This window comes from Mobula hypostoma, chromosome 4 (assembly GCF_963921235.1).
Source record: "Mobula hypostoma chromosome 4, sMobHyp1.1, whole genome shotgun sequence".
NCBI lineage: Eukaryota > Metazoa > Chordata > Chondrichthyes > Myliobatiformes > Myliobatidae > Mobula > Mobula hypostoma.
The window spans coordinates 26744362-26757791 of NC_086100.1; the positions used below are offsets into that span (position 1 = coordinate 26744362).

The 13430-nt window shown below is 39.7% G+C and overlaps 1 protein-coding gene across 2 annotated transcripts in view; it reads right to left on the bottom strand.

The window, feature by feature from the left end:
- dner (delta/notch-like EGF repeat containing) overlaps positions 1–13430 on the bottom strand; it is a 329950-nt gene that overhangs the window by 33322 nt on the left and 283198 nt on the right. For both annotated transcript variants that reach the window (XM_063045439.1, XM_063045440.1), the window contains 2 exons: positions 7435–7659; positions 733–855 (listed from right to left, as the gene is read on the bottom strand). In XM_063045439.1, coding sequence (XP_062901509.1) covers positions 733–855; positions 7435–7659 — 348 coding nt within the window. The remainder of the gene's footprint in view (positions 1–732; positions 856–7434; positions 7660–13430) is intronic.

Consider the following 13430-nt stretch of genomic DNA (forward strand, 5'->3'; position numbering starts at 1 on the left):
TAACCTGAATCCACTGTATTTGAATATGATGGACACATGCTAATCCCTAATCCTACCCTTTTGTCTCCTTTCCTGTTCTACATTTATATTTGCACAGGGAAAAACTTGTCAGGCCTCTATAAACATTACATAGGCACTTTACTCAGAAACAAGTATATTTCCTGTTCATCTGTTTCACCGTAATTCCACATCGTTTTTAATTGCAGATTGGCAAAGGAAGCAGACAAAAAAAAGGCCCTGGAAAAAGGAGAAAGCCTTCCAACGGAAGCCAGATTTGACTCCAACTGCATCACCCCAGGTATCAAGCTCAAAAGTAGCTGCATTTTCCTCAAACTAAATGCGAACTATTTATTTATTTATTTAGAGATCTAGCATGGTAATAGGGCCTTGCAGCCCAATGAGTATATATATAAAATTAGTACAAAAAGAGAGCAAAATTAGTGAGGTAATGTTCATGGGTTGGTTCATTGTCTGCTCAGAAATCTGACGGCGGAGGGGAAGAAGCTGTTCCTTAAACATTGAGTGTGTGTCTTCAGGCTCCTGTACCTCCTCCCTGATGGTAGTAACAGGAGCAACTTCAAATCTATACTGCATTTATGACCCGAATCAAGAGGTTAATTCTCTGTGAAATAATACTCCTTCATGAGTTAGAGATGCATTCTTCTGCAAGTGTAAGAGAACGTATTCAATGACTGGTCACGTCCCTTCAAGACATAGACTCCCTTGACCTACCTGCATACTCAGCAGGACACAGGCATTCATAACCATTTACCAAGTCTTTGCAGGTGCCTGAGTTCTGACAAGGTGCTGAAAGACACTCATTATATTCCTCCTCACAGTACAGACCATGGTAACCTGTGGAGAACAAAGGCTTCATGCTTAAATTATACCATGAAATGATTGCCGCAAACCACAAGTGAAGGTGAACCTAAGGAGAAAGGGACATCATCTCACCCACCTTAACAATACATAGATTATTCAGAGATAAACACCAATACCTGTGGACGGCAGAAATGCACTATTTAGGGACTAAGCAAAGGCTGCTCAAATTAACATACCGTTTAAAAAATCTCATCCTTCGCAGAATCACTTGAAGTGGTTACTTTATTATCCGTCTCTAATTGCTCTTGATTTGAGGAAGCAGTTGAGAGTGAACCACATGCTGGTGGGTTTGGAGTCAGATTAAGCAAGGATGGACAACTTCCTTCCCTGAAGGACATTAGTAGATCAGATGGGGTTTTAACAACCATATGCTAATTTTATGGTTACTGCTGCAAAAACTAGCTTTTAATTACTTGAATTTAAATTGCTCAGCTATTATAATGAGATTTGAACTCATGGCTTTGGGTGCAATGGTTGCTAATCTATTTATTGTACGAAAACAATGGAACTCTGTCAATATTTTATTCACTAAATTATTTTCTTATAATTGTCTCTGTTGTTAATTGGCTAGCTATTCAGTTAGAAAAAGAAAGACAATTTTCTGGCAGTAAATGCACCTATTGTGGGCAAATGTATGTCACATTGCTAGTGCTAAAATTTGGTTCAAGAACAATTACCACCCCTGAACCATTAGGCTCTTGAATAAAAGATTCACTTGCCCCACCATTGAAATGTTCCCACAACCAATGATCTCATATTAAGGACTCCTTATCTTATTATCTCATGCTCTCATTATTTATTGCTATTTATTTAAATTTGCAGTTGCACAGTTTGTTGTCTTCTGCAGTCTGGTTGACCTTTCTTTGACCTTGCTATAGTTTCTATTCCATAGATTTGCTGAGTATGCCCGCAGGAAAATGAATCTCAGGGTTGTATCTGGCAGTATACAATACCTACTTTGATAATAAAACTTACTTTGAACTTCAGTCATTTATTTTGTATGTAAGTATACAGACTTGTTGGAGCAGTGCTGTATTCTCAGTTTGGAATGTTCTAAGCCCTGGCATTGATTGGAACTTGGAAATTTAGCGGATAAAAATGGGAGATGCGTGAATGTATCTATTAATGGGATGAGTTAATGTAGGCTCAGAATTAAAAGCTGCACAATCATCAACACATTAAAATCTGGGTTTTTAGATTTAAATCTCTCTCAGAAAGGTGTTGTAGCAATTATTTATAATATAATTATGAATTTATGTCCTGATGTATCTAATAAAATTAAAACTGATTGGGAAAGGGAACTTAAGATTACTGTACCGATTGAAAAATGGGAAAAAATTCTTCAATTAGTTAATTCATCTTCTATATGTGCTAAACATGCGATGATACAGTTTAAAGTAGTGCACAGGACTCATATGTCCAAAGATAAATTATTTCGTTATTACTCTTATATAAATCCTATATGTGATAGATGTCACTCCGAGATAGCTTCTTTAACTCACATGTTTTGGTCATGTCCTTTGTTGAAAAAATATTGGAAAGATAGTTTTGATATTATTTCAAGCAACACACATCAAAGCTGCTGGTGAACGCAGCAGGCCAGGCAGCATCTCTAGGAAGAGGCGCAGTCAATGTTTCAGGCCGAGACCCTTCGTCAGGACTAACTGATGTTATTTCAACGTTTCTGAACATACACTTACTGCTATTTTCGGATTACCAATGTTAGAATCAAATCATTTAACCTCTTCAGCTCGTCGGATGATTGCATTTAATGGCTAGAAGATCCATTCTGCTGAATTGGAAAGAGATTAATCCTCCTACCATATTTCACTGGTTTTCACAAACTATGTTATGTTTAAATTTGAAAAAAATTAGAAGTGTTATGACCCTTCCATTAAATTCGAAAAGACTGGAGAACATTTATTCAGCATTTTCATATGATGTAATTTGACCATTTCCAAATTTATTTTACTTCTCTGTAATGTTGGTTAGTTTAGTTGGTTAAATCTGTTTAGATTAGTTTTTTTTTGGGGGGGTTATTTTTTTTTCCTTTTTCATGATTTTTGTTTAGATATTTTTCTTTGTTCTATATTATTCATTGGTATCCTATATGATTGGGAGTTTTATCATTTAAATATTATTTGGCTTTATAATCACTCATGTTAATTATAACGATGTATTCCCAATAACTTCGTACTACTACTATGTCATGTTTATTTCTTTATGAAACTAATAAAAAGATTGAAAAAGAAGAAAAAAAGAAAGATAAAATCTGGGTTTTTAGTAATTTAATGCCAGCGCTCAGAACATTCAAAGTTGAGAACACAGCACAGCTCCAAGGAGCTGTATGTCAACATACAAAATAAATGACTAAAATTACCACACTACAAACAAGTGAAAATCTGCAGACGCTGGAAATCCAAGCAACACACACAAAATGCTGCAGGGACTAGCAGGCCGGGCAGCAACTATGGAAAAGAGTACAGTTGCTGTTTCAGGCCGAAACACTTCGGCAGGTCTGGAGAAGAAAAGGCTTTGAGGAGTAGTCCTAAAAGGTGGGGCAGGGGAGAAAGAAACACCAGGTGATAGGTGAAACCTGGAAGGGAAGGGGATGAAGTAAAGAACTGGGAAGTTGATTGGTGAAAGAGACGGAAAGTCATGGGAGAAAGCAAAGAGGGTGGGGGGAGCACCAGAAGGAAATAAGGTGAGAGAGGGAAAAGGGGATGGAAATGGTGAAGGGTGTTGCTGGATTTTCGAGTAATCGGTGTTCATGCCATTAGGTAGGAGGCTACCCAAACAGAATATAAGGTGTTGTTCCTCTAACCCAAGTGTGGCCTCATTACACACCAGTGAGTTGACAGTATATTTGCTCATAATAGTTAGACTTAATGCCAGGAAAACTTATTTTGTCTACTACTGTGATCATTGGTTGCCATCATATAATTTTATGAAAGTTACAATATAAAAAATATTGGAAATACAACAAAAAAGTACAAAGTTCAGCTCTGCATGTCACCACAGCTTGGTCAATAGATGGCAGTATTAAGTTACAATATGATTACACAATGGGGAAGGAGGTGTACATACAACACAGTATTGTCACAGCCATATGTGTTAAAGTCACGGTGTCATAGGTCTGCACATCAAACTCTCCTGAAATTTGGCTCCACCGCAATTTCAGAAAGGGAGTTTAAAGAACATACACAGTCATATCTGTGTTTCCTCCGCGTGACCATGGGTAAAGCCATATCCAAGAACATCGGAAAATGTCAACAGAAAACAGAGAGGGTGGTATTTCAGATAAAAGCTTCCTTAGCCGAAAAGATGATTCTTTTGCTGAGCAGTGCGCTATATAAACTACTCAAAAACAAAACAGCGCAACAAATGCTCGCAAAATATGTCTGTGACAACCTTTGCCATGATTTATTTATGCTGCTTTTGTAATTATGACTAATTTCCTATTTCTCCTTTCCTAACTGTATCATTAGTTAACAATTAATAGTATGAATAAATGAATTGTACGGCATTCTGAGATGATAGTTCTGCCAAAATAATGAGCAATAGAATGTCATACAGACATGTCAAGCATCTGTTTGTTAATATTGTCTCCTATTCCAATATTAACTAATGAACTATAATAATGTTGCCATTGCTTATTTTAGCATTCTATACATCAAAGTTAGATTATAGTTAGGTTCTGGGTTGGTGCCTGGATGATTGAGATAATATGCAGGCTTCAGAAATAGATTGATGGCTAAGGGAGCAAAGAATTCCAGGGAAACTGCTGGAGGTTGGAATTTTCTGAATTGATCATGTAGGGAATTAGCTCAATGAGCCAAATAGGTTCTTTCCCTGCAAATATCATGATTCATTAAAAAAAAATTTCTATGCAACACGAAGAATGCACGTTTTTTATATTCTCAATTTCTTCATGCACAAGTTTTACTTGGTGCTCTCGGTTAATTATTCCCTTCACCCTGTTCTTACTCCAACACTTCAGTAAGGAGCTGGCCACAAGGATGGACTCAGCACTGGGTGATGTATCTGCCGATTTTCCTTCATTCTCACATCAGTAACTGGAGGTATAGAACACATATGTATAAAGTAACGAACCTCGCTACGCTGCTTGGACACTGAATGGCTTCGCTGTCAGGCCAAACATGGTATGATTTAGCACTTGAGACTCAATAAGGACAACTTTGACCAGGCCTTAGCTCAAACATGGACATTGAGTTAATACTGATATGAACAAAAAATTGGGAGAGGTGCCAAGTGTGGGAAAATTCATTCACACTGACTTTATGTAATTGCACAAAGCCAAAACCAAAGAGCAAGGATCAGTGGATCACCTTTATTCCCCATATACATTTACATGCATTAGGAATTTGCAGTAGTGTGTTGGCACAACATGGAACAAAAACAACAATATTCTACAGTTACAAAGAATGAGAAATTATAATATAGTTGGTCGTTAACATATTGATATGGAATAAAATGCACATAAATACATGCCTGTATTTACAATACAAACAGCATTATGAAAATGGTTGTGCAGTGACCGAGGTAATAGATAGGAGGGGAGAATGATTGATCAGATTAGCTGCCGGGGGAAGAATCTTTTAAGATGGTGTGAAGTTTTTGTTTTAATAGCGCTATAGTGCTTTCCAGAAAGGAGCTTTTGCAAAAGACAGTTTGCTGGATGGGTCGTGCCCAAATTACTCCCAATCAGAGATCATAAATTCAGAATCAGAATCAGATTTACTATCACTGTCTTATATTGCTGTTTTGCAGCAGCAGTACAGCGCAGAGAGACAAAAATATTACAAACTACAAAATAAATAAATAGTGCAAAAGGGAATAGTGGATTAGTGTTCATGGGTTCATGGGCTGTTCGGAAATCTGACAGCAGAGGGAAACTAATATAATTTGGTGCTAAATTTAGGCCGTTCCCTTGAAATTAGGGTTGAGCTGCCTTACTGAGACAATACGTAGAGTACTGTATCTAGTCACTGAGCTGCTCAAGTAGATCACAGCCTTGTACCTTACTTAGGATTGATAATGACTGGTTCTGCCATGGGACTAACAAGCTAAAGTTAACGTTTTCAATTACTGCTCCGTGAATGTAGTTAAAATGCAACTGTTTCACCTAATAGTGACAGTCTTACTTAGTTTCTAGATTCATGACCTATTTCAGTCAGAATTCTTGCTCGAGATAAAATCCACGGTGAAGTGTTTTCTACAACCAATCCAACACCTTGGCATGTTACCTGGTCGACTAGGTAGATTGTTAGCCTGCTGTTGGGCACAGGACCAGCTTTGTTCATTGGCTGCTTATTACAGACATATGTAACAATATGGATTTGCATGGAGCAAGCAAAGGAGGTTAAATGCTTAAAATTATTGGGATGAAGGAGAAAAATTGCTGTCATTTGTAAATGGCTCCAACCCTGTGGCAGATGCGATGGGAGCAGGGATTAAGGGCACAAAAGGTCAATCGGTTGAGCACAAACTGGCCCAGTGTAGGCTTCTTGCAGTTACAACAAAATGATGTGCCATCTGCAAAGTAGGGCTTGTTGTTCTGGCAAGGTGACGAGGCACAAGGGTCTATCTTCTGATCACATGCGGGGTCAGTAAAACCTGCAGTTGTACATTCGAATCATGATTGAAAAGCATTTTTAAAAAAATGATTCATGAGCTAGATACTATTTATTTAGTGATACAGTGCAGAGTAGGCCTTTCCAGTCTTACCTAGTGTCCCAGTTCTAGATTCATGCTGCTCCAGCAACCACCGACAATCCTGATTTAACCCTAACCTAACCATGGGGCAACTTGCAATGACTAATTAACCTACCCAGTCTTTGGATTGTGGGAGGAAACCGGAGAAGCCTAGGAAAACGTTTGTGTTCCACAGAGACACCTTACCAATGACGCCAGAAATGAACTTCGAATTCTGACGCCCGAACTGTAATCAATGCATTAAGTGCTACACTACCGTGGCACCCAATATCACACATGGATTTAGGGCGGTGGGGGAAATGTACCTTCCATACCCTTTCAACCACAGCATTCATTGCATTACCTATGAGGCTGGGGAAGAATTTCTCAAGAACCTTTTCCTTCAGATGAGTCGACCTTGGGAAAAACATCTCTAGAGTTTTTCCAAATGAAGCTTGTACTGTACATAATTTGTACTTTGACCTAATGCTTGGGTGTCGAGCCGGCTTTATAATTCATATTTCTTGCATGACCGAAGGACTAAATCATCTACTTTTGCACTTTGTTAACGCCCATCTCTATAGCATGGGTTAAATTATACCTGTACATTGGTTGCCATGTTATATTTATATACATATTACATTATATTACACTGACAGAGTCACAGTGTGACCACGTCTGCTGCCTTTAACTCAATTCTCTGTGCCTATCCTGGAGGTAATATCCTCCAAACAGAAGACCAGTTCTATCCTGGGATAGAAGTATTCACTCTGCGAGTGTGACATCCTTACTGAAGAGAAGGCAAAGTCAAAGATGGTTGAGGAGCATGTACCATACCTGGGTCACAGAGGCATTTGTAGCTCGTTCCAAAGCTGCGGCAAGTGCCTTGGGAGCAGGGATTAAGGGCACAGAAATCGATCAGCTGAGAACAAACTGGTCCAGTGTAGGCTGGACTGCAGTTACAACTATATGATGTGCCATCTGCAAAGCACGTCCCATTGTTCTGACAGGGTGACGAGGCACAAGGGTCAATCTTCTGATCACATGTGGGGCCGGTAAAACCTGCAGTGTAAATCAAAGGTAAACATGTTAGTGACACACGGTGTGCGTTTAGTGAATTTCCTTACAGTTTCTTCCTTCACAATTAACTTCACTCGGGTATTCCATATATCTGAATAAATGGATGTTGCTGAATTTACTCCAAAGATATGCTTTAGGACACAAAGCAATAGACAAAGAAATTTTAGCCTGCAGGAAGGCCCTGAAGTCCCCATTGTCTGAATTCATTGCACAAGAAAAGCAAAAAGCTAAGTTTTTCAGGATATCAGCAGGTGTAGTCTATTGAATTGCAACCACGAAGAATTAAACAACTTGATTTAGTTAGCAAATAAATTCTGTTCACTGAAACTTTTGTGGTTTGAATGACATATTGGAGCAGTAAATCCAAATACAATCCTATATTTTTCACATTAGACGGAAATGGGCCTTCATCATGAGTTTAAATGTTCAGCTGTAATTCACTGTAGGTGGAGTGTGAGCCATCTGTAAATTGCAAAGCGATACATACTGTCAGGTTTAATATGATACTGCAGGGAGAAATTACACCTTGTTTGCTGGAACTAAACTTATGCAGGTTTCAGCCGTTAGTTGTACAAAACACATCACATTTGGTTTATTGAGTCACTCACTCGCAGAAACTACAGAACATTGCCATGTTCTGTCTCCAACCTATCAGTCAACTAATAACCAACCTCATAAGAACACTTCCAATTAATGTTGTTTCAGAGTATTATTTCAGGAGATCTCACATACTTTCACTGAGGAATAAGAAAGGTATGACCACATTAGGGGGATATTATAGACCACCCAACAGTTCGCATGATTTGGAGGAGCAAATTTGTATGCCATTGCAGACTGTTGCAGGGAACATAGGCTTGCTATAGTAGGTGATTTCAACTTTCCACATATTGACTGGGACTCCCATACTGTGAGAGGGCTGGATAGGAAAGAGCTGGTTAGATATGTTCTCTTAATCAGTACATAAAAGTTCCAACTACAGAGAGTGTGATACTAGATCTCCTAGTAGGGAATGAGACAGGGCAGGGGACAGAAGTTTATATAGGGGAACACTTTTCATCTAGTGATCATAATGACATTAGTTTCATGGTAATTATGGAAAAGGATAGGTCTGGTCCTTGGGTTGAGAATCTAAATTGGACAAAGACTAATCTTATCAGAAAGATCTGGCAAGTGTGGATTGGGACAGGTTGTTTTCTGGCAAAGGTAGACTTGATAAGTGGGAGGCCTTCAAGAGTGAAATTTTCAGAGTACAAATCTTATATGTGCCTGTCAAAATAAAAGATAAAGATAACAGGTTTAGGGAACCTTGGTTTTCAAGAGATACTGAGGCCCTGGTTATGGAAAAGAAGGAGGTACTTAGCAGGCATAGGCAGGTAGGAACAATTGAGGTACTTCAGGAGTATAAGAAATGCAAGAGAACACTTAAGAAGGAAATCAAGAGAGCTAAAAGAAGGCATGAGGTTGCTGTAGCAGACAAGGTGAAGGAGAATCCTAAGGGCTTTACAGATATGTTAAAAGCAAAAGGATTGTAAGGGACAAAATTGTTCCTCTGGAAGATCAGAAAGGTAATCCTTGTGTGGAGACAAAACAGATGAGGGAGATCTTAAAAGAATTTTTTGCATCTGTATTTACTCAGAAGATGGATACAGAGTCAATAGAAATAAGGTAAAGTGGCACCAATTTCATGGAGTTACAGAGAGGATGTGTTTTTGCTGTCCTGAGGCAAAATAGGGTGGATAAATCCCCAGGTCTGACAAGGTGTTCCCTCAGACCCTGTGGGGGAGGGGGGGATGCAGAAATTACCAGGGACCTAGTAGAGATATTTAAATTACACTTAGTGACAGGTGGGGTACCTAAGAATTGGAGGATAGCCAATGCTGTTCCACTGTTTAAGAAAGGCTCTAAAAATAAAGCAAGAAATTATAGGCCAGTGAACCTGACCTCAGTTGTAGGGAAGTTATTGGAAGGTACTCCAGGGGGCTGGATATATAAGTATTTGGATAGACATGGTCTGATTAAGGATAGTCCACATGACTTTGCGTGTAGTAGGTCATGTCTAACCGATCTTATAGAGTTTTTCCAGGATGTTACTAGGAAAGTTGATGAAGGCAAGGCAGTAGATGTTGTCTACATGGACTTTAACACAGCATTTAACAAGGTCCCACATGGGAGGTTAGTCAAGTAGGTTCAGTCACACAGCATTCAAGATGAAGTAGTAAATTGAATTAGACATTGGCTTTGTGGGAGAAGCCAGAGAGTGGAAGTAGATGCCTTGCCTCTGACTGGAGGTCTGCGACTAGTGGTGCGCCACAGGGATCGGTGCTGGGTCTGTTGTTGTTTGTCATCTATATCATTGATCTGGATGATAATGAAGTTCACTGGATCAGCAAATCTATGAATTATTGGGGTGTAGTGGACAGTGAGGAAGTCTGTCAGGGCTTGCAGGGGGTTCTGGACCAGATGGAAAAAAGGGCTGAAAAATGGCAGATGGGAATTTAATGTAGACAAGTGCAAGATTTTCCACTTCAGTAGGATCAACCAGGATAGGACATACACAGTGAACAGTCGGGCACGGAGGAGTGTGGTAGAACAAATGGATCTGGGATTTCAGGTAGGTAACACATTGAAAGTGGCATTACAGGTAAATAGGGTCGTAAAGAAAGTATTTTGCACGCTGGCCTTCATTAATAAAAGTATTGAGTTCAGGAGATGGGATGTTATATTGAAGTTTTATCAGACATTGGTGAGTCCTAATTTGGAGTATTGTGTGCAGTTTGGTCACCTACCTACAAAAAAAATGTAAAAAAGGTTGAAAGAGTACAGAGAAAATTTACAAAGCTGTTGCCAGGTCTGGAGGACCTGAATTATAAGGAAAGCTTAAGTAGGTTAGGACTTTATTCCTTGGAATGTAGAAGATTAAGAGAAGATTTGATAGAAGTACGCAAAATTATAATGGGTACAGATAGGGTAAATGCAAGCAGTCTTTTTTCACTGAGATTGGGAGATTGGGAGGGATTACAACTAGTGGTCATGTTTTAAGGGTGAAAGGCGAGAAGTTTAAGGGGAACATGAGGGGGAACTTCTTCACTCAGAGGGTGGTGAGTGTGTGAAATGAGTTGCCAGCTCAAAATGGTGCATGCAAGCTCGATTTCGATGTTTAAGAGAAGTTTGGATAGGTACATGGATGGTAGGGGTATGAGGAACTATGATCCTGTTGCTGGTTGATGGGAGCAAGCAGTTTAAATAGCTTGGTATGGACTGGATGGGCCAAAGGGCCTGTTTCGGTGCTGTACTTTTCAATGAATCTATGATTCTAATTGTATTATCTTCAAAATTAATAACCCACACACCCACATTCTCAGCCGAGTCATTTATACTGTATATATCATATACAGCAGAGGTCCCAGTATGGATCCATGCAGAACACCACTAGTCTCAGACCTCCAGCAAGAATAAATGCTATCAGCCAATACCCTCCGTCTTCTATACAAACCAATTCTGAATCTAAACAGCCAATTCACTGTGTATCCTATGGATAATCTCTGGAAAAGTCTTCCATGAGGGACCTTGTCAAACACCTTACTAAAATCCATGCAGACAACATCTACAGCTCTGTCTTCATTAATCATCTTCATTACTTCCGTGAAAAACTTAAAACACATTATTAAGACATGACTTTCTCCAGACAAAGCCATGCTGTCTCCATTTTTTCCAATTGCTCATAAATCCTGTCTCTAAATGCCCCCCTCCCCACCAATAACTTCCCTACTACTGACAAGAGACTCGCTGTAGTTTCCAGGATTGTCCCCATTTCACTTCTTGAATAATTAGCTTCTCGCTGGTCCTCCAGGATATTGGTCAAGGTCCCAGCATTCTCATGTCTTGCCTGTCTCAATTACCTGGAGTAAATCCCATTAGGTCATGGGGACTAATCCACCTTAATATTCTTTAAGCAACCCAGTACTACCCCCTTGTTTATCTTAAAACACCTAGCAAATTAGTAGGCTCCACAATGATCTCCACGTCCACGCCCTTCTCTTTAGTAAATACCGATGCAGGTAGAACCTCACCCACATCCTCTGCCTCCAAGTACACGTTCCCTCCTTTATTCCTGAGTGGGCCTACCCGCTGCCTAGTTATTCTCTTGCTCTTGTATTTAAATACAAGATGCACTCATATTTAAATAGCACCTTTTACATCTTTTCAAAACATCCCAAATATCCTCAGAGCTAATCAAGTTTAATGGAGATAGTGCAATGCCAGCCATGTGGCACTGACACTGTTATACCAGAGGCATTAATATTTGGCTTTAAATGTCCAGGTACTTATTGCACAAACTGTAGATTTTATGAACATTAAAGGTTAGAACATAGAACAGTACAGCATAGGAACAGGACCTTTGACCCACAGTATTACATCAAACTAATTAAGATAATGACATCTAATACCTTCTGATTACACACTGTTCATATCCCTCCATTCTCAGCATCTTCATGTACCCAACTAGGAGCCTCCTAGCTGTCTCTGTCATATCGCCCTCCACATTCCTCACCTGCCAGCGCATTGCAGGCACCCAGAACTCTCTGTGTAAGAAACTTGTCCCACACATTTCAGTTAAGCTCTCTCCCTCTCACCTTAAATATATGCCTTCATGCCCTCAGACATTAGACATTGCGACTATGGGGAAAAAAAGATACTGGCTGTCTGCTCTATCTCCTTATGTTGTTCGGTCCATTAACTTTGCAGCAGTTGTTTTATTACTGGTCAATTTTCACTCTCTCCTCTTGAAGACATTATTTCATCACAGAGATATGGGAATACTTAGTGGAATTTAAACATAATTCATGAATTCCTCTTTATACCTAACTTGAGAAAGTTTAACCCTTTTGCAGAGTGGTTAGCAAACAAACGTCTGGGAACCCAGAGACAACAGAGCGGTCAAGAAAGATGGTGAAGAATTAGAACACATGGTTATAAAAGAAATATGAACACTGACCCAAATATTGGAGATTATTTTGGTAGAGGACAGTACATAGATAAATTTTATACCGAAAATGAACTCCCAACAATTTGCGGATCTCATTTCAATAAGATTTCTAATTTAAGTGCTCCAATTTGTTCACAAAAGCCTTATATAGAAACATAGAAACATAGAAAATAGGTGCAGGAGTAGGCCATTCGGCCCTTCGAGCCTGCACCGCCATTTATTATGATCATGGCTGATCATCCAACTCAGAACCCAGCCTTCCCTCCATACCCCCTGACCCCTGTAGCCACAAGGGCCATATCTAACTCCCTCTTAAACATAGCCAATGAACTGGCCTCAACAGTTTGCTGTGGCAGAGAATTCCACAGATTCACCACTCTCTGTGTGAAGAAGTTTTTCCTAATCTCGGTCCTAAAAGGCTTCCCCTCTATCCTCAAACTATGACCCCTCGTTCTGGACCTCCCCAACATCGGGAACAATCTTCCCGCATCTAGCCTGTCCAATCCCTTTAGGGTCTTATACGTTTCAATCAGATCCCCCCTCAATCTTCTAAATTCCAACGAGTACAAGCCCAGTTCATCCAGTCTTTCTTCATATGAAAGACCTGCCATCCCAGGAATCAATCTGGTGAACCTTCTTTGTACTCCCTCTATGGCAAAGATGTCTTTCCTCAGATTAGGGGACCAAAACTGCACACAATACTCCAGGTGTGGTCTCACCAAGGCCTTGTACAACTGCAGTAGTACCTCCCTGCTCCTGTACTCGA